Here is a 20,522-nt window from a genome sequence, read left to right as displayed (position 1 = left end):
TCACCCTGGGACGCTTTAACACGTCTAGAGACATCTTCGATTGTGCAGGGAGTTATATCCCATCCTATGATAATAACCTTGGACCCATCGAAGCTTTGTTTCCGAAGTAACGTCTCAGGTTCAGTCAGTTTTATAATTCCTCTACTAAGCGCAGAATTTGCCAGGATCATGAAATAAGTTCGGCTGGATGAGTGGTATATGCGTTGTAATATGGTTTAAAACGAAGCTGGGCCAGGAATATAATATTTTGTGTTCGTTTCAAACGGACACTATGTTAACCTCCCTATACTGACCACATAGTTTTGCTTGCTCATGAAAGGAGTATGGTTGTGCAAGTAGTATTGGTCTTGTTAAATAAATACGTCATGTGGCTTTAAACGAAGCTAGGCCAGGGATATTAATATAATATAATAATGTATATACGATGCTATGTATAATCGAGTATTGTATGGGGGATGACATTTCGACAGAAATTACAACTGAAACACGCAAGTGTTTCTTCTTAGTAGAATCCTGCATTGTGCAGGTGTGTCAAGTGAATGTTATGAACGTGTCTTTCAGTGTTATTTGTGCTGATGTTGTGTTTAGTGGCTGCATCTATGGTCGTACCATAGCATATATTTTCAATATTACTTTTCTGAGGCAAGAACCCGTTCAAGAAAAACAAACTTGATCTTTTGCGTACTCTTATGAGAATAAACCACTTGTATCGTGTTAACGTTTCTTTATTCAATATCGGCGATTCTTGGTGACGTTTGTTCCGGTGGTATTTCAACCACCACGGACAGAATTAAAGGGAAAAGCATGGGCAGTCGTCCCAGGTCCCATGGTTAGGCGGTTGAGTTGAGTCCCTTGGTGGCGTCAGGATGCATGGACTTTCCTTCAGATTCAGCTGTGTCCGAGTGTGATTTAAAGGCTGGAAGACACAGATTGGGCTGTTGTCTGAGGCGGGTCTAGGACAATTCCCACCCGGACAAATGCCACCCGGACAATTCCCACCTAGGGCAATTCCCACCTAGGACAATAACCATCTAGGACAATTCCCTCCCGGACAATCCCCACCCCAAAATAAGAGTAACATGAAGAACATAGTTCAGTTTCAACATTTATTCATTTTAACATATGTGCCATATAAAACAAACATGAACTCTTGCCTTCTTCTTGACATGCTTTAATGTCAGTTTTACTGATCCTATTTAATTCATAACAAATGACAGCATTTCAGTAAGGAAGCATTATTTTGTAACACACATAAGATGGGGATTATAGTGACAACAACTGGGTGGGAATTGTCCTAGGCGGGAATTGTCATAGGTGGGAATTGGGAATTGTCCAGGTGGCATTTGTCCGGGTGGGTTTCGTCCGGGTGGGAGTTGTCCTGCTCCCGTCTCCCTTGTGCACACTACATTCCTATGTTCGTGGATCGGATCCCGGGTCGCCCCGATTATATTTCAAAGTTTTGTGCACCAAAATGGTAGACTTCTGGGATCTGCATTGACTTGCGACTCTCATCACACATTAACAAACATGCCGGGACAACATTAAAATTATTCATGACGCCACTCCGTTTAGAAATATTTGAAATTTTCCTCACAAGCGGGGTGGTTTGTGTGTGTGTGTGTGTGTGTGTGTGTGTGTGTGTGTGTGTGTGTGTGTGTGTGTGTGTGTGTGTGTGTGTGTGCGTGTGTGTGTGCGTGTGTGTGTGTTTTATGTAGAGGTAGCATAGACTAACAGCTAGTCTCTGAAATGAACATATTTTACTGAAAAAACGTTCATAGTGAAAAAATTAATCTAATGAAATGGAGCCCTGAGACTTTCTTCATTTTCAGCTATGAAATCTAGACTTGCCACAGTGTCTAGACTTGCGTGGGCTTTCTTGGATATATTATACTTCAGGGTCTGTACGACAGACTAAGGTAGCGTCGGTGACCGTGGATATTGTCGTGACTGTAGCATAGAGGGCACATTGTAACAGTTATTTAGTAACTAAGATACATTCTCCATAGTAGTGTTCGTAGTCGAAGTACATAGAAGTAGCGTACGTGGTCTTGGAATAGCGTCATGCATTACACGTCTGGTGAACACATGCGATATATTGTAGATAACAGTCCGGTGTTGACCGTAGTATAATACATCATATTGCGTGATCGAAGTTTATACGAATATCGAACTGAGCAGTAGCATGAATGTTGAAGTAATATGGAAGGTTCCTACAGAGACGGGGATTGTTACCTGGAGAGGTGTGAACAATTGAGATTGCAGTCGTAAATATCTCATGCTGCCTTCTCACTGTAAGCCTGCAGTGACTGGTCGCTATGCTTCATTGTAGTCACCGGGGCTGAGAGTAAGCTGGGACATAAACTATCTTCTCTCGACACAGTTTACACAGTGCATTGGATTTGTGTATTTTTTTACTTAAACACACGTGAACAAACATGCCGGGATAACATTAAAATTATTCATGACGCCACTCCGTTTTGAAATATTCGAAATCTGCTTTCGCAGCTGAACCGGCGATACCCACAACTATCCATATGACTGACATTATTTTCCTCATAAGCGGGCAAAGTGTGTGCGTGCGTGGTGGTGGTGGGAGGGTTGGGGTGGTTAGTGTTTACCGAACGTTCACTAAATGACCATTGTAACTCTTCTGAAATGTGGTGATGGTGTTGATCGCTGTGCATAGTCCGACCAGTGTGATTGGACGATAACTTTGGTAAGTATTTTGTCAGGGGAAATCCGATCTAGTGCGCTTGTCAGTTCTAAAGGGTTCACAGTGTAGTTCGCGCTGCGGCTGTTCCTCACTTTCGGGACAGACGGGGGACCCAGGAGCAATCAGTGTTGGTTCACCACTTCAAAGCCCCTGACAGCTTGACAGCATCCAATCATTAGTACCATCAGAGACCATACAATCTATTATATGGTCTCTGGTACCATAGGGGTAGGGGTAGGGGTAGGGGCAGGGGTAGGGGCAGGGGCAGGGCTAGGGGTAGGAGTAGGAGTAGGAGTAGGAGTAGGAGTAGGAGTAGGAGTAGGAGTAGGAGTAGGAGTAGGGGCAGGGGCAGGGGAGGGGCAGGGGTAGGGGTAGGGGTAGGGGCAGGGGCAGGGGCAGGGGCAGGGGCAGGGGTAGGGGTAGGGGTAGGGGTAGGGGCAGGGGCAGGGGAGGGGCAGGGGCAGGGGCAGGGGCAGGGGCAGGGGCAGGGGCAGGGGCAGGGCAGGGGCAGGGGTAAGGGTAGGGGTAGGGGTAGGGGCAGGGGTAAGGGTAGGGGTAGGGGTAAGGGTAGGGGTACGGGCCAGTAAATCTCCGCAGTAACTGCCTAATGAATTTTCATGAGGTCATGTTTTTAAATATAGCACTCTATTCGACTTTTTAAGTCAAAATACACTTTTAAATTTATGAAATGATATGGCATGATAAATTGTGGCATTTTACTTTTTTTGTAATGTTTGTTACGTTCCTACATTCAAATTTGGGTCTAATGAATTATTTTGTGGGCTTGGTAACTTTCAGGTATTGGTACCTCGACTAGCAAGCATTCTTTGGAAACTATTTCTAACACTATGTGGGATGACCGCACGCACGAACGCCCGCACACGCACACGGCTGTAATAAATTATCGGTGCCTAGATGTTCACCCTATGCCACCCTCAATATCTCCAGGGTATACGATCCGATAAGTCTCCACTATACCCTGGACGCATCTACGGGTCGGCCCGATAATTTTATTACCTCCCTTTGCTGGCTCCGCATTCTCACAGTAGCCAATCAGCAAGGCCGCCGTTATAACCGAACTTGCCAGTGTTCAACAAAGGTAGCAGTTGCAACTGCGAAGGTTTGCTTGCCGCGCGACTCACAATTTGGGGAAATCATTCAGACAAATTTATAGATCCGAAACCTTTTTAAAAACATATGAAAGAAATCCATCTACCTCTTTCAGAGAACCTCTGCATGATTTGTTTGCCAAGTTTAATCGGTTAGATAATTTAAAAAGCGAAAGTGAGTTGTGATTGGTTCGCTCGAATTCCCAGCGTAGACACCTGATTGGATAAAAAGCCAACCAAGGGAGGTAATACATTTATCAGACTGAGCCGTAGATGCATCCAGGGTATAGTGGAGACTTATCGGAACGTATACCCTGGAGACATCGAGGATGACCCTATGCCTGCTTGATCGGAACCTACTGACACGCTTCTATGTAGTTTATATAGACTGTATGGCAGATGTCACAAAGAATATACATATCACTTACAGCTGACAGGCAGGTCAAGCGGCACAATCTCTACACCTTCAGTGTTACAAGTGTATGTAGGTAACAGATTATCTACCAGTTAATACACGGTCACCCATGGGTAGTCCTTCACCCCGCAGCCCCACCTCGCGATACTCAACCTGCAACTCCCACCCCTTCACAAGCTAGCGTCAGTCGCTGCATGGAGCAGGAAAGAGGTGTCGCTTGTTTCTCGAAGTGGCGTTAAATGTGTTCGGGCACGTGGGGGCAATCTCACGACTGGCTGAGCATGGACTCTGTCAGTTACCTATTGTTGAGTAGATTTCCTCTGCGGTTGTGGCGTGTGGGGTGTAGAGTTATCTCTGTCTGATTTCTGTTGATCTTAGTTCAGCATTAAGATAGTTCTACATCCCTGATTAACTGGCGTAGCGGAACTGATCAGGAAATGTAATTATTTCTATGTAGCCACGTTCAAAGTCAGCAAAAGGCGAACAAATAATAAATCTTGAAATACGTTTGCCAAAACTGTCCTAACCTGTACTTATCTAGTTTGGGAGACTTTGCAAAAGACTTCGTTACCTCATGTTGACATGAATCAATGTCAATTCCACACCTTGAGAGAATTGTCTGTAGAAATGTTCTCTGTAGCTTTTTGTCAAAATGGTAACCTCTTGATCATTAAAATTAAATAAATACCTCGATAATTAGTTTTTCACTGTGAAATTAGACCGAGGGGCAATAGATTTTTTTCCTAGCCTAAACTCTGATTGCTTTATCCGTGAATTTATTTCCTGTGACTTTCTTTCTAATCACGCAATGATTGATTTGTTGTTATAATTAAACATATAATAAAAGTTATTGTGACATTTTGTCTTTGACTGTTTTTCCTAGCCTAAACTGTACGTGACGTTTTATCCGTGACGTGACCGCTGATAACACTGTTATCGGATATTATTCGTGTCTCTTTAATCATCACTTTACCCTGTAACAGTGTTTTAAAACGTATGTTGTTGCTGTGTACTTTTGCGTAATGCTTTCTCCCAGTGACTCCACTAATAATGTGACCCCTAGCATGGCTGAAAAGTACATCTGTGCCGAACAAAACCCAAAATATTGTGACTGTCCAAGATAAGATGTCCGAAATGCTAATCAGCAGTCATGCATCATGAGAATATCGTTTTAAAAGTTTTAAATCAAGTTACTTGCAATAATAAAGAGCCAAATTGTGCAATCAGTCACTTCGTGAAATGACTAAAAATTTATGTCATTTCGTGTACCAACAATCAACATACTTCAGTCATTTAATTAAATTTCATTTCATCTATATGGTGGACTGCTACACATGTATAGGTGTGGCTGCTGTGGACACAGCAAACGTCAAACAAACAAGTGTAAATGTTCCAAAGCCTAGCTGAAGTGCAACGGTCAATACCACAATAGTATTAACCGTTAGTTGCAACAAGTGAGGTTTAAATCGTGATCCACTTTTCTCGATTAAGTTATTAATTGAAATTTCATGAAATGACTGAAATAAATTCATAAAATGACGCAATGACTGATCTCACAATCAGACTGCAAGATATACACGTATACATGTACTCAATGGGAAATCAAACATATAATAACAAAAAGGTATATTTTCTTTAGCACCTCAGTTCATATCAAACCTAAACAGATGAAAATTTAAGAATGCCATGCTTAAAAAATGGAGACCATGTGTTGTGAAATGCATTGTGTGTCTTGAGACAAGTAATGTGTACATTTATTAACGATGTGTGTACATTTAATACATCCGCGTGACACAAACAATGAACACAATATCTTCTAGTGGGCGTTCTCATGGTGCCAGTGACTCCCATATTAACTGCCAGCACGTATTTCAACATTCGAGAGCAGGATTTGAGAAGCGTCTCGAAAAGTCACCTGCAAATAGATCACCTCGTGGTAGAGTGGATTGAGTACCTAACATTTTCTATACTACCCTCAGGCAATGCCGATCTGTGGGAAATTCATTTAGTACTCAGTGTTAGTAGTATTTGGGTTGTTGCCTAACTCCGGTACTCCTCATTATGATCGGATACCCGTTTCGTTTGCAGGAGATTTGCCCACTGCATTTTGACCCATCACGCCTTGTCTCTAAATCCATTTCCCTCTGTCTTCTTTGTGCCGCGGTTATTGGTGCACAAAAGCACTCTAAATCCCGACCCTTCCCCTTTGATATTCGTACTTTGGTATGGTCCTCTCCATGGCCTTGATGATTTTGTAATTGGCAAATATTCCGTCACCTTATACAAATGTAACACTGAAGGGTACAGGCTGCTCCGCTTTGTCTGCCTTTCAGCTGTAAGCGACATACATTCTTTGTGACATTTACTGTACACAGTCTTTGTGACATTTACTGTACACAGTCTTTGTGACATTTACTGTACACAGTCTTTGTGACATTTACTGTACACAGTCTTTGTGACATTTACTGTACACAGTCTTTGTGACATTTACTGTACACAGTCTTTGTGACATTTACTGTACACAGTCTTTGTGACATTTACTGTACACAGTCTTTGTGACATTTACTGTACACAGTCTTTGTGACATTTACTGTACACAGTCTTTGTGACATTTACTGTACACAGTCTTTGTGACATTTACTGTACACAGTCTATAAACCACATTAAAGAGTGTCAGCTGGCCACGATCAGTGGGGCACGTCGCGAACCAATTATATATATAGGTGTGGTAGCGAGGGCCTAAACTACCTTGACGATCCTGCTGCTTTTCATATCATTTTTATGACGACCGTGTGCTTGTACATTTCATGGCCCTCCTGGAGGATGTCAGACATTGTGGTGGGCCACCACCCCGACCCCCAAAACAGATTTCGTTCCTCCAATGAAAATGTCATACAAAGCTTTCCTGTCTAGTTGTTAAGGCAATATATCGTCACGCCGAAGGCCCGGGTTTGATTTTGAAAATATTCAAAATTAATGAGTGAAGTCCATTTCTGGTGACCCCGGGATCATATTGCTGGCATATTGCTATGAGCGACGTAACACTAACGCACTCCCTCACTTTTCTGAAGAGGAATTCAGTAATTAGACGCCAATTCAGTGAGGTTAAAATGTGTTCAAATGCATTGATTCCGAATTGCCACCACTGAAGTGTTCGATCAGTAGCACTCACTAGCTTCTCACTTCAAGTGAGTGAGTGACTACGGTTTCACTCCACTTTAAAAAATACTCAGTATATCATGTCAGGGGAACACCAGAAATGTGCTTCACACATTGTACCCCGGTGTGGAATTGAACCCAGATCTTACGGTTACTGGTTACAACGAACGCTGTAACCACTGGGCTACCCCATAGCCCCCTTCACACTATAAAGTTAAGTGATGGAATATCGTTATGACAGTTCTATAAGCTAATGAACTACCGTCAAATCAGATTTACATACCTTGGTAAACCCGCATCATCCTGATATAGTGTTCCTGTTGCAAGAAGGATTAATGTACTTGTTTTACAAATCTTATATGACTGTTTTGCTCTCGTAAGCTACACTCGGCACAAGATTTCATTTTCAAAGAATGCTGTCACTGAACACACACAATATCACTAGCACTAAAATGCCAGAAGGTGTGTCCAGGACTATTGCAGAATGCCGCATTATACAACAAACAGCTGTAACTAAAAATCTCAGCATAGTTGCAAAGCCTGACCCTGAACTCACTAGGGTGCGTGTCGAGGTGTCGTCTGTGGTTTCAGAAAATACATTAGTAAACCCTGACATAGGCCTTGAAAACCCCAAGTCCTCCGTGCACTGAGAACATAAAAGATCAGTCTTGTAAGACCATGTGAAGAATCTCACTCCAGGCAACTCATAAGATTGTGCTGCACCTTCTGATTCTGAAACAGCACAAGTTTCAAGAAGTGTGCTAGATTTGTGCCAAGTTTCCCTCCCTTATGCATTGGCTATTTAATTTTTAACTTCATTTACTATTCTATACCATACTTTAATAACGTGTAAAAGAGCCGATATACAGTAAAGCTGCTCAAAAGTTCTATGTTTTTCCTTCGATCATTGGATGTCTATCACAACGGCACATCATATTTTCAACTCAACTCCCCATCGATCATCCAACACTTGCTGCCTACTAGGTGCACGGAGTTAATGTGGCTTTCCCAGCCTTATGAGGTACCCACTCACAGTAGGGTGGACTGGGACACATGGTCACAGTACTTTGTCCAATTTCACTGCACGTATTCATGTGCATGGGCAAATCCAGTAATTTTGAAAGGAGGTTCAGGGGGTTCAAACCCCTGAAACCCCCATTGGCTCCGCCATTGCAAAAAAAAAAATCTTCAATGTGATCATATCAATTTCAAAAGGGGGCTTCGAACCCCAGTTAATGTATTGTGTACATGTGTTGGGTTCGACACACCTTTGTACAGTATTCCAGTTTCATCACAGTGTACCAGCTTAATGCTGGAAGGAGGCCCAAGGTGGAGCACTTCTCTGTCAGTTATCACTTGGCAAAACCCACAAGCACAAGCATGGCAACACACTCAGAAAATGTTGGGGCGAACAAGGACATGTCCTTATGCAGACTGACTGACCTGAACCTTCAGGGATCATCACTCACATGGTGTGGGCCAGTGTTAAAACTATAGCATGGCACCTCAGTGGGATAGAACTCCTGAAAACCCTGCCTTACAGGTACCCATGCATGCACATGAGTGAGTGAGTTTTGTTTTTTGCCACTTCAGACAAATTCCACTGCAGACAGCCATATAAGTGCAATTATCTGACATATGCCACTTCACATCTCACCTGGGATCTTTCAGCATTGTTCCTCAGCCCAGTGGTTTCATGGAGTGAGTAGGCGAGTTTAGTTTTTTTCTGCACTTGGCATTATTCCAGCTATATGGCATCGGTCTTTGAAAATAATCAAGTCCAGACAATCCAGTGCTCAGTGATCAACACCATGATCGTTTATCTGTGCAATTGGGAACAGACGACAAGTATCAACCAAGTCAGTGAACCTGGCCATCCAATCCAGTTAGCTGCCTCTTATGACATGCATGGGGTACTGAAGATCAATTCGAACCAGGATCTTCATAGGTAAGTTTCATTGAAGGGTAAACACATCCATCATGTGCATTCTTTTACAGTATTTAAAGCAAATGGATCGTCCTGACTCGGCTGACATGGTATCCCAATTACATAGAACGATGCTCATGATGTTGATCACTGGACTGTATGGTCTAGACCACCAACATATATTCCTGAGTGAGGATAAAACTAAATTTTCTCACTCACTTAAAGCAAAAGAGCAACGGTCATGAATGAAAAACAATAATGACACAGTTCAGACACTAACTCATTTTCAAAATTTATTTTATACAAAAAACAACATTCAGATAACTTTGTCAGCAAATGCTGATCATAGCTGTTTCCTGTTTTGGAATCTTGAACAACAATATAGAAAAATCCTAAAGATCGCAAAAGTAAATTTTATGTTGGTCACACAAAGAACCTTAGTCCATCGGACCAGTACAGTCCTTTCTCTTTCCATTTAGGACAGGCAGTTAAAAGGGGATTAATCTGGATTAGGTTTTAACAGTTGTAATTGGTTAATCCAATATTACACCTGATAAACTTACTGAATTGATCAGTACGCTTACTATAATATTTCGTAAGACCTGTGAAGATCCGAATTTTAAGAGATGATTGACAGAATCAGTGGTCAGGCTCGCTGACTTCATTGTATCACAGTTTAGTAGAATGATGCTCATTTTATTGGTCACTGGGTTCTCTGGCCCAGACTCAACCATTAGCAGACCACAGGGCTTGTTAGATGTTAAACTTGCCAGCTAGGACCAAAACTTACCTGCCCGCACATTATTTTCATATACATTCAATTTTAACCCAATTGCAAGGCAGGTGAATTTGAGCATATGGCAGTCCATGTTGAAAATATCTCATCTCAGGCAGTCAGACAGGAAAGTATTTCAAAAACTGCTTTTAGTACCATTGCAGCAATAAATTTGAATAAATACCAATAAATAAGCCATATCAGGCCCAATAATTAAATTGTGTCAGCCATATCTGATTATAAAAAAATACGGCAATATCAGACCATAAACAATTAGTATTTATTTCACTCTGTTCTTTATTTTTTATTTGTAGATATTTGCTTTTGTGCAGTCACAACCAGCTATAGCTATTTATTACATTTTTACTGCTATTTTTATCAAACCCCAAAATTATAGATAGAAAGTTAGGATTTTAAAAAATATTCACTAAATATTATTGATGGACCAGACTGCACAATCTTTTAATGTTCCTAAAAATCTGACATAACACAATGTAGTGAATTTCAGGTCCATCAGTACATCCTGTTTAGAATAGCCGCCTTAATTCAAACCTTAAAGGACCAGCAAAGACAGAAGTGCCGTTCCATCCCTGAGGAAGAAATCTTGAACTGGATAGCACCATGTGATCACAGTCTCATGAGGTTGTCATCTATACAGAGTTATGTCCCTTCCACTGTCTCCACTTGCATGTTCTCCTTGGCGTCCTGGGTTCTGACCTCCACAGTTTTGGGTGCAATGTACGACCCCATCCCTGCTGCTCTCTCTGCCTCCTCCTGGGAATAAGGTTCCACCTGCAGCGCCTTAATTCTGAAATTGTGTATTAGATTACAGTTTTGGATAAATGACCACTCATTATTTATGGCTAGGGGGTGTGATGTCGATTTTTTGGAACTGCATGTACAATTTGAATGACCAACTCCACCCCTTAAAATTAGTGAACAAAGTAAGTGAACACCCCTCCACCCCAACCCATTTGCCATGTACACAATTAATGATCACCCCTCCAGAACATGTGCACAAAATTGATAACACCATCCCTCAGGACCAAAATGGGTGACCCCACCTTAAAATCATCACCACCCCCGACAAGTCATAAATTATGAACGGTCCCTAAATGCATCTTGTCAGAATACAATGAAACTTGAAAATCAAGCTCTCCACTGCCATAATCAGACAAGGCTTTTCAGATCTCTCAAAAAAGGATGTTTAAACCTCTACCAGCCCGCACATCTTCAGTCTAAAAGATAAACAATCTACTTCAAACAATTTGAAAACAAAACATCATCTCTGAATCAATCTGGAGAGATACTTACAAAGCCAGAAATGAATTTCAGCATACTTAAAATTTTCAAGGTCTTGCTCAAAGTTCAAAGGTCAATAAATCCATGGCAATGAATGTCAGTACATAACAAATATGTACTTTCCTCTCCCTAAATGTCAAATACGTCAAATTTCTTCACAAATGTTGTCATTCACAAGAGGACTTCTATTATTACATACATACCTTCGTTTGTGGGGTTTACTTTTAAAATGGTCTGCCAATGCCCTTGGACCGATGAAATATTTCCTGAAATTGTAAAAATGACAATGAAAGCTTCCTTCAATATTATGATTCATAATGACTGCAATGTTTCTTGACATTGTCACTTACAGGCGAACAATTATTTGGATCAGTGCACAGAACTGGTTTGGTTTGTGAAAGGGAGCGCAGATGTAGTCTAGTGCATGTGCAGTGCATGATGATGAAATTGATAATGCATGTAGCTGCACACACCTGTTAATAGGAATCTCACACTTCACCCAGTGCAGTACACTTGATCACAGATTACCTTCGCTCACAATGGCCAGCACCAGTGGGCGGCACTCATTCATGCTAATATGGGTCAATTGTCATGTCGTTGCTTAGCAGAATTATGTTTCTAGGTACATGGCAGCAACATCACAACAACACAGTTGTAATCAGTTCAGGGAAATGTTTGTTGCTAGCATCAATCACTGTGCATAGAACAAAAAGATGAAGATGATCAGAAGCTTGTGAGTGAGTGAGTTTAGTTTTACACCAAACTCAGCAATATTACAGCTGTATGATGGCGGTCTGTAAATAATCGAGCCTGGAGCAGAAAATCCAGTGATCCATAGCATGAGCATCGATCTGCGCGATTGGGAACTCATGACATGTGTCAACAAAGTCAGCAAGCCTGACAACCCAATTCTCTTAGTCCCCTCTTCTGACAGGAACAGTTGCCTTCTATGGCAAGGACGAGTTGCAGAAGGTCTATTCTGCCCCGGATCTTGATAAGTATCAGAAGCTTGTCTCTGGTTTTACCTGGCTGCAGGTAACAGTAGAAAGTAAATGAAGGCAAACTGAGATTCAAACATATACCATAAGGTTCCTGCATGTACAGGAGCAATAACTATGACAGAAATAAACATGAAACACCTGATGTCAGGAGTTCTCAGGTGTGCTCTGCAGATCATCAACCCACTGAGATCTGCATCATGTCCCATTACTGTTAAGTGTCACAGTCAATACAATTCACTCTCTCACCTGCCTTATTTGTTATTGGAAAGACCATCAGTGTTACTACAAAGATACATCAATACTGATTAGTCACATATTCTTTTTATTTTAATGTCAATGTAATTAGCAGTTGAATTGCAGTAATGACTTATGGTTTATATATGCTGAAGCTGAAATGCCAAGAATATTTTATTCAGAATTCCAAAATTATCAAAAGGAGCCAGTACACCATTAGGCCAATCTATGTGTCAAGTTTAGTGAAGAAATATTGAACAGTTTTAGAGTTCTGCTCCGGAGAAGATAAATGTGCACGCACGGACAGACTGACAGGGTGCATAAAACGTGTTGCGAGGGATAAATATTGACTGCATACTTTGCACTTCAAGTGTGTTAAAAACAACACTTTTATAAATGGATTAATGTGACCTATCTTTTCATCACTGCCAAAGATGTATTCTTATCCTAACTCAAACGCATGATTGAACTGTCTTCTCTGTAACAAACATGTCATTGTTAGTCACCTTATTTGGAAATATAAACATAAATATATATATAACATGCAACTCTTACTATACTCTTAAGGGTAACAGGCAAAGAACCCTTCCTTTCATTACAGATACATCAACAGAATTTGGTTAGAAGTAAGTAGTTTATCAAATTTGCTTGATATGACATACTTCCAGTAATCCTGGGTGTCTTTGGTATCACAATACTGTCTTTCATATAACAAGACTAGAAAGTAAATGTTTTATGATCTAAAGAGCACGACATTGTCAGAAATCGCTGAGAAATGTCAAAATGTAATCTTCAAATCACCTTCAGTGCAATCATTTTTGAGGAAAGACAGTTGAAAGGATATCAAGAGTATTGCAGACTACTACCAGATTTTTTTTTTATCTGATACAGTGAAGAATAGGTTAATTTCATAAAAATACATTTTTAGAACTGATTTTTTAAGTGTGAGTGACAAATATAGCAAGTAACTTAGATTTCACCAAGCAACATCTTTACACATCAATGTATTTTTAAGACAAATATGCATATTACTGTTGCTACAGGAAAGGCACTGTGTCTTCATCCTAATTAGTTTAATTTGTCTACATAAACATATTGGTTATGATTAAAGGGGCACTGATGTGGAGCGAATAATATTTCTCGCCAACGGTCTACTTACGAAACCAAACTGCAAATTGGTCAGCGCCCGCTCCCTCGACCGTGACGGACAAAGTGACTGGGCTCCTGTCCAAATTAGCAGAATTTCTTCACCTAAACAGTCAGGAGCCCGGATGCCCATTACATGCCATTATTTAAAAATATCCATGGTATTCCTTGTCTGATCGTAACAAAATACCCCAGCGGTGTAGTTTTTTTCGGATGCTTGGATGGTATAGTGCCTGCTCCAATTTGATCCTATTTCTGTGTTTTTAACCTCGATATTTAATCATGTTAAGTGAAAATATGATATCTACAGGCACGTATTAAGCCATTTGTTTCAGTGCGAAAGATTGCAAAGCTTTATATTTAGGTAGTTTTGAGTGTTGGTTCAGCTGTGATAGCAAATACCATGCGCAAATTTTGCTAGCTATGGTAGCTACCCTGGTTTATTATTTATGATAATAAAAACACACAGTTGATTCATTTGAATTCATAAACAAAAAAAGATGACTTTGCCTTTGTTAGAGAAATCTGAAAATTTTCTTACGTAAAAAAAACATTCATTACACCTATTTACCCAACTACATAGCAAATGCCTGTATGTATTCCTTATGTAACGAAGTTCTGTTGGTATCCTCAAAACAGTTTCGACCCGTAAGTGTTTTCAGGTTGCATGTGACACAGAGATTACATCTTCCTTGCTGTAACTTGCGTTTGATGGTGTAAACCTGCACGTGTTATTTGTCATCATTCTCTGGATGGTCAGTTTTTGAATTTATAACAGGTATAATTAGTAGTAACACCACATCGGTTACTCAACAAAGGTTCCCATTTGGCATTTCTCCTGTCTGGAGTAAATACTCAACATTATAAATTAAGGTCTGTAATGGCAAATGTATTGTAACATGTGCATGTAAGTGATGCAAGAGGGTTTATCAGCTGAGTTTCAAAAATAAACGTCGATCAAAAGGATAAACTGATAACACACTGATTGATTAATTACTTCCATCTTCTAGCGGATTTGTCAAAAGGCAGTGCGTGTAGATGTACTAATTTATACTAACTACACCCGGTCGTAAAGTGCCAGTGTGAAAACAACATCCTCCCTTCAAAGAATTAACCACCCGTGCGTTGATTGATTGACTGCTCATTAATGGTTAACTAAATTACTTAGAATGGCGGATATCATACAATTAGTTGCCAGGTGTGCTATCTTGTGTGTCCAGTGAGAGGTTTATCAGGTTTTCACCAATGTGAAAGACGTGAAATGATGTGTTACTTTTTCGCAAATGTAGTAAGACACACGACACAGAGCAGGATTATTTACCAGCTGCAGGTGAATGGAATACGATTTCTTTTATCATGTTTATGTGGATATTGATGGCTACATTCCTGAACAAGGTAGTAGCCTGGCATTGTTGCTAAAAAATTAGTCTGTTTTACATTCATTATTTGCATTTTGTTTTAATTTATTTGTTGTAGCATTTGGCAGAATCTATATGACAGAAAACACACACTAGATCGCGTATGTGTGTGAAACAGGATCCACATTGGCAGTCTATACAATGTTACTGTCATGTTAGAAATTAACTATAACACTATAAGTATAAGCAGACTGTTTGTTCTTTTGTTAATTTTCAAAATTGTACAAATATGACAATAAACTAATTAGGGTTATGAGACAAAATATAGAGACGTACATTGGTTTCGTTATTTTTCCGTCCTAATACTTTTTAACCATTTCTACCACTGATAGATGATTAACCTTCAAAGTGTTTCATTTGTTTTCATAATACATTTGTAATGAAGTAAAAATGACTTCGCCTTACTTGATCTGTCTTTAATTAAACTATCAGTTGCGCATGTGGACTGCGCAGCAAAGGTCACGAACAGTCACAAATTCTGGGATATCATCCGGGTACTCACGGGAGGAAAACAATAACTAAAGTTTACACCAGTCCACGGAAATTGCCCCTTTAAGCCTCAAATACTATGATGCAAGATGGTTCGACCCCATATATTGTAATTAATTTTGGGGTTTTTAATTATTTTTGTGACTTATTTTGTAATTGTTGTTTGGGTTTGTTAATAATTTGGTAAGACTACAGAATACTGGATACCTACGTTCTGCCATCTTTAAAAGTAAGGGTTAGGGTTAGGGTAAGGTTTAGGTTTAACTCTAACATTGGGGTTTCGTGACTTGACACTATACTATATGACTGGTAGGTATCCGGTGTTCTGTAGGTATACCAATAATTTTAGTATATATTAACTTTAGAAAATTACCTGGGATCGGGGAACGGGAGGAACACTTACCACAACATAATCACTATGTGAACAGGATTCGAACCTACATCATAGATTTGGCCAAAGGATCGACCCTGCATAGGACTATGACAAGAAAAGATAAAATACACAAACTAAAGGCAAAGGAAGATATCCTTGTCCATATGATATTCTACGTACGCCTCTATAGAATAGGAACATGTCGGGACATGGACTTGAGTCCTGTCTCCTTCCGAGACCATATAGTCACTAATCTAAATCATAATTTGGGGTGAAAGGAAGCGTTTATGTCAATTCCCTTACGTGCAATGCAGGCAATAGTGTTGTGCGCCTCCGGGTTTGTCGAGGTCCAGTTCTTGATTTAGTAATGCCTCGGCATTGCTTGGTTTCATATCCTCGTGAATTTCGTCAAAATCTTTGGTCCTGCGTTTGGTTCTGTATTTCTCCTTCAGTGGTTTATCTCCTTTGTGCATCTTCTTTCGTCTTAATCGACCCATTGTGCTGACAAGGGAATCACAGTTTCGATATGTGTGGCGACAATCGTCGGAAAATATACACGTGTTGATGTGTTTTCACAACTTCCGTTTTTGATGCAAGGGACACAACTCATGATGCCCTCATGGTTTACCACGAGAAATTGTGTTGCGAGCACAAGCGAAACAGCGTTACAGAATATGTACGTACAATGCATGTTTGTTATTTAACGACACATTATAGCCAGAACGGCTAGTGTAGTCGGATATGGGCTAGGCTGGTTGGCTGTTTTGTTGTGCTGCCCCGCACTCAGCAGTGCAGAGTAAGACTAATGATTGATGTGAGCATAAGATGAACGCAGTACTCATGAGAGAAACACATGCTAGCAAGCCATCCGATAGATTAATCGCCATTTGCGATCAGCATTGGTTACTGAGGACATCTCATATGAATCCCCTGATTCTCAGATCCGGGTACTGGTGGTAAAAGCGTTCGCTCCTTGTGCTGATGACAGCGTCTGTTTCACATGGAAGTAAAATTTATATCTGGCACCCCCACCGTCGTTCATGTATTGTTTAACGCCAAGTTTAACAACAACCTAGGTATACGACGGCTGTATGTAAATAATCAATCCAGTGTTTGATATCATGAGAATCAATCTCTCGTCTTGAGAACGATGACATCAACTAAGTTAGCAATCTGTATGGGTACTCATATACAAAATGCCCCAAATGTTTTGCCAACTGCCCAAACTGTACAAGGGAGGTAGTCAAAATGGCCCAGTGGTTTTATAATGATCGAATATATACCATAAATGCATAGTTTTTGTCAACTTTTATTTCAAATGATTGAAAATATTATTATTTCATATATTATCTAAATATGTAACAGCTACCGCATGTTTTGTAACACTGACAGAGCATGTCTTCAACCATGTGCTACAGCTATTAAAAATATTCGGCTTAAGTTATATATGCATTCTCCATGAACTCATACAGGAAGGGGGTCTATCATTTCCAACCTACCTCCAAACTTTGACACTGAATAAAATTATCCTTCATCAAAGAATTGCCTATGTTATGACTAGAAGCCCCAGTGGCTGGACACCACCGACCACACAATCGCTGCAACGATTCAACCAGACTTCGATTCGATTTTCGTTGTTGGACACTCCATCTGATCATTTTCGATTCGAAAAGTAAGTAAAACATCATATTTCGTTTAACTCTCAGAGTCGGCTTTTTGGCGTGAAATCCATGGTCACCTTGGGAATTCTACCAACAACATTTCTCATTGGATACTCGAACAGAACTGTTGGAGCTCTGCACAACACCCGGATACACTGAATGTCAATAAATGAAAATGTTTCTATGGTAACACAGTGTTGCCTATACAGGGATATTCCTTTTGCTCTTATGAATTTTACTAATGGAGCATATATCAGAAATGTTACTGCCTAATATCTTTTATATGAAAAATGTAATATCAAGGTTGACAAAAACGTTGCTTATATGACATATTTTTATTCATTTTAAATAAACTGGATATTTTGACTACACCCTTGGGGCAATTTGACCAAACCTGGGTTATTTTGACCAAAACTGCTGTGTCATTTTGTAGCTGAGGTAGTCTGACTGGTACCAATCCAGACCACGCGAGCCGCACCTTACTGGAGGCTGAAAACAAAACGAGACCCTTGTAGATCCGGGATAGCAACCCATGCTTGCCACAAAAAGTGACTATGCTTGTCGTAAGAGGCGACTAACGGGATCGTGTGGTCAGGCTTGCTGACTTGGTTGGCACATGTCATCAGTTTCCAATTACGCAAATCGATGCTCATGCTGTTGATCACTGGATTGTATTGTCCAGACTCGATTATTTACAGACCGTCGCCATATAGCTGGAATGTTGCTGAGTGCAGAGTAAAAATAAACTCACCAACTGAAAGCAAAACGGACCCGGGTCTTCACGCCTCACCACACACATGCACAAATAGACACGCACGTTAAATGTAGACATCAATTATGACTACGGTTGAACAGAATGATGAGTTTTGTACATGGGCACACAATAAACCACACCTCAAATTCCGAACCCTTTCAAACTTTAAAAATAGGCAATTTAATAACCTCGGGATATATCGCTGAAATATTTGTGAAGAACAAACTTGTGATAAAGTATTTTTTCACATAGAGCTCTTCTGAAAGTTTATCGGGTACGTTTTATATTCTTTGAAACATATGTATACTTCTCAATCTGCAAAGAATAAAGAAGGAATGTTGGACTATCTGTTCACAGATCTGACAAAAATAATAACTAATAACGTGGCTTCTGTCGCTTTTGACTTGTGTAAACAACACATAAGCGTTATTCAGTGTACCCGTTGATGATAGATTTACACACGCACGAATTTTCCTGTTTTTGTTGGGGGGATGGGGGTGGGGGTTGTTTTGAAACCTTTGAACCTCACGTAAATTCACCAAGCGCACCATACAGGTTTTCACTTGCCCTGTTTCGTATACAACATTGTGAATGGCGTGGACTCCGTCTACACAGTCGTTCAGTAGTTTGAGACTTGTTAATTGCGCAGTGCTCATTGTGACACAGTCGCTGAAAGAACCTATATCACCCATCCCCTTTACGTTCAAAGTAGTTCTCCACAATTGTCGCAAAGCGTAAAAACTTGTCCTGCTTGTAATCGGGTTGGACTGCCAGAGGCCGGAAAATGCGCCGTTATATTTGGCAGTTTGGACTGACAATGTTTAATTATTTCAGTCCCGGAGTCCCGAGGACTGACTGTGTTGGTTAGGGGTTAGAATTGAATCGCAACAGATAGATAGGCCCAATCATGTGTTTGTGCTTCGCGCTGTTTGAAGGTAGAATACTTACTTGTTGCACCAAAATACCATGCGCAAACCGACACTAAAAACGTCAAAAGTCTATAGGACAATCTCAGTCGATGGATTTAACCATAACGTTTCGCTATGTGAGCTAGATTTTGAGTATTAATAAAGATAAACTATGACTAGTACTGCATTGTACTTTTAAGGGAAAAAAATGGGATGGTTGCTTTTGTTTGGTTTGTTTGTTTGGTCTCTGCGTGAAGGTCAGATAAAAACAATCTCGCTCGAAATGATATTTTTTTATGTTTGTTTGTATCAATACATATTTTATATATATATGAGATGTATCCATGAGGCATCAAGGCCTTTATTGTTCCTATATGTTCCTGTTATGTTTGTCATCGGGTTTAGTGAATGATGCTTAATTAGTTTTTTGACACGGTTATCGTAGGTGTGTTATTGCTATGATGACACGTGAGTTTCCTCCCTGCACCTTCCATTGATGAATCTCTGTATCGACATTGCTGTTATACCACTATAACACCGTTAATCCTCTTGTCCTGATTCATACAAACAGGTGACTGTTGTTTAATTTAGACTCGAGAAGATCCGAGTGATAATTGATCGAGTAAGCCATGCTTGTCGTAAGATCCGCTTAAGAGGGTCGGGTGGTCAGACTCGCAGACTGGGTTGACACATGTCATCGTATCTCAATTGCGTGGATCGATGTTCATGCTGTTGATCCCTGGATTGTCTGATCGAGACCTGATTATTTACAGATCGACACATATAGCTGGAATATTGGTGAGAACGGCGTAAAATTACACTCACTCACGTTTCAGCTGCATTTGGCGCTTGTCTGTCTCACCCTCCCGTTCGATTTTTGTTTTTCTTTCTGTCACAATTGCGGACCCCAGACATGTAAATGAGCATTCAAGACCGAAAATGGGAAACTTTGTCCTGGCCACCGCAATCTGGTTTTTGGCGAAAAACGGAGTTAGATTCTTGAAAACGATTAGTAACTTGTCATCCACAGTTCACTTTCGATAAAAGAAAGTCTCTTTATTTATTTAAAAATGAGAAAATTTACCCGTTTCTTTGCACAGTATATTTTGTTATGTTATCCTTGTATGTCGTGATTGCC

General features: G+C 40.3%; 1 protein-coding gene across 1 annotated transcript; it reads right to left on the bottom strand.

The window, feature by feature from the left end:
* Nucleotides 1-9,603: 9,603 nt before the first annotated feature.
* LOC137286583 (zinc finger protein 593-like) lies at nucleotides 9,604-16,671 on the bottom strand. Its single transcript, XM_067818527.1, has 3 exons — nucleotides 16,365-16,671; nucleotides 11,604-11,666; nucleotides 9,604-10,906 (listed from the first exon to the last, which is right to left on the bottom strand). Exons 1-3 carry the CDS (start codon nucleotides 16,556-16,558, stop codon nucleotides 10,759-10,761), a joined length of 405 nt encoding a protein of 134 aa, XP_067674628.1. The 5' UTR covers nucleotides 16,559-16,671; the 3' UTR covers nucleotides 9,604-10,758.
* Between the last annotated feature and the right edge of the window lie 3,851 nt (nucleotides 16,672-20,522).

This window comes from Haliotis asinina, chromosome 6 (genome assembly GCF_037392515.1).
Source record: "Haliotis asinina isolate JCU_RB_2024 chromosome 6, JCU_Hal_asi_v2, whole genome shotgun sequence".
Taxonomy (NCBI): Eukaryota; Metazoa; Mollusca; class Gastropoda; order Lepetellida; family Haliotidae; genus Haliotis; species Haliotis asinina.
This window is presented reverse-complemented; position numbering and strand designations above follow the sequence as displayed.

Bases quoted from the DNA above. Each gene is read 5' to 3' on its own strand.
- LOC137286583 (XM_067818527.1), bottom strand. From the start codon at position 16,558: ATGGGTCGATTAAGACGAAAGAAGATGCACAAAGGAGATAAACCACTG. The intron at 11,667-16,364 runs GTAAGGGAATTG...TTACAATTTCAG, and splicing joins CACTATTGCCTGCATTGCAC to GAAATATTTCATCGGTCCAA. The intron at 10,907-11,603 runs GTATGTATGTAA...ACACAATTTCAG, and splicing joins AGTAAACCCCACAAACGAAG to AATTAAGGCGCTGCAGGTGG.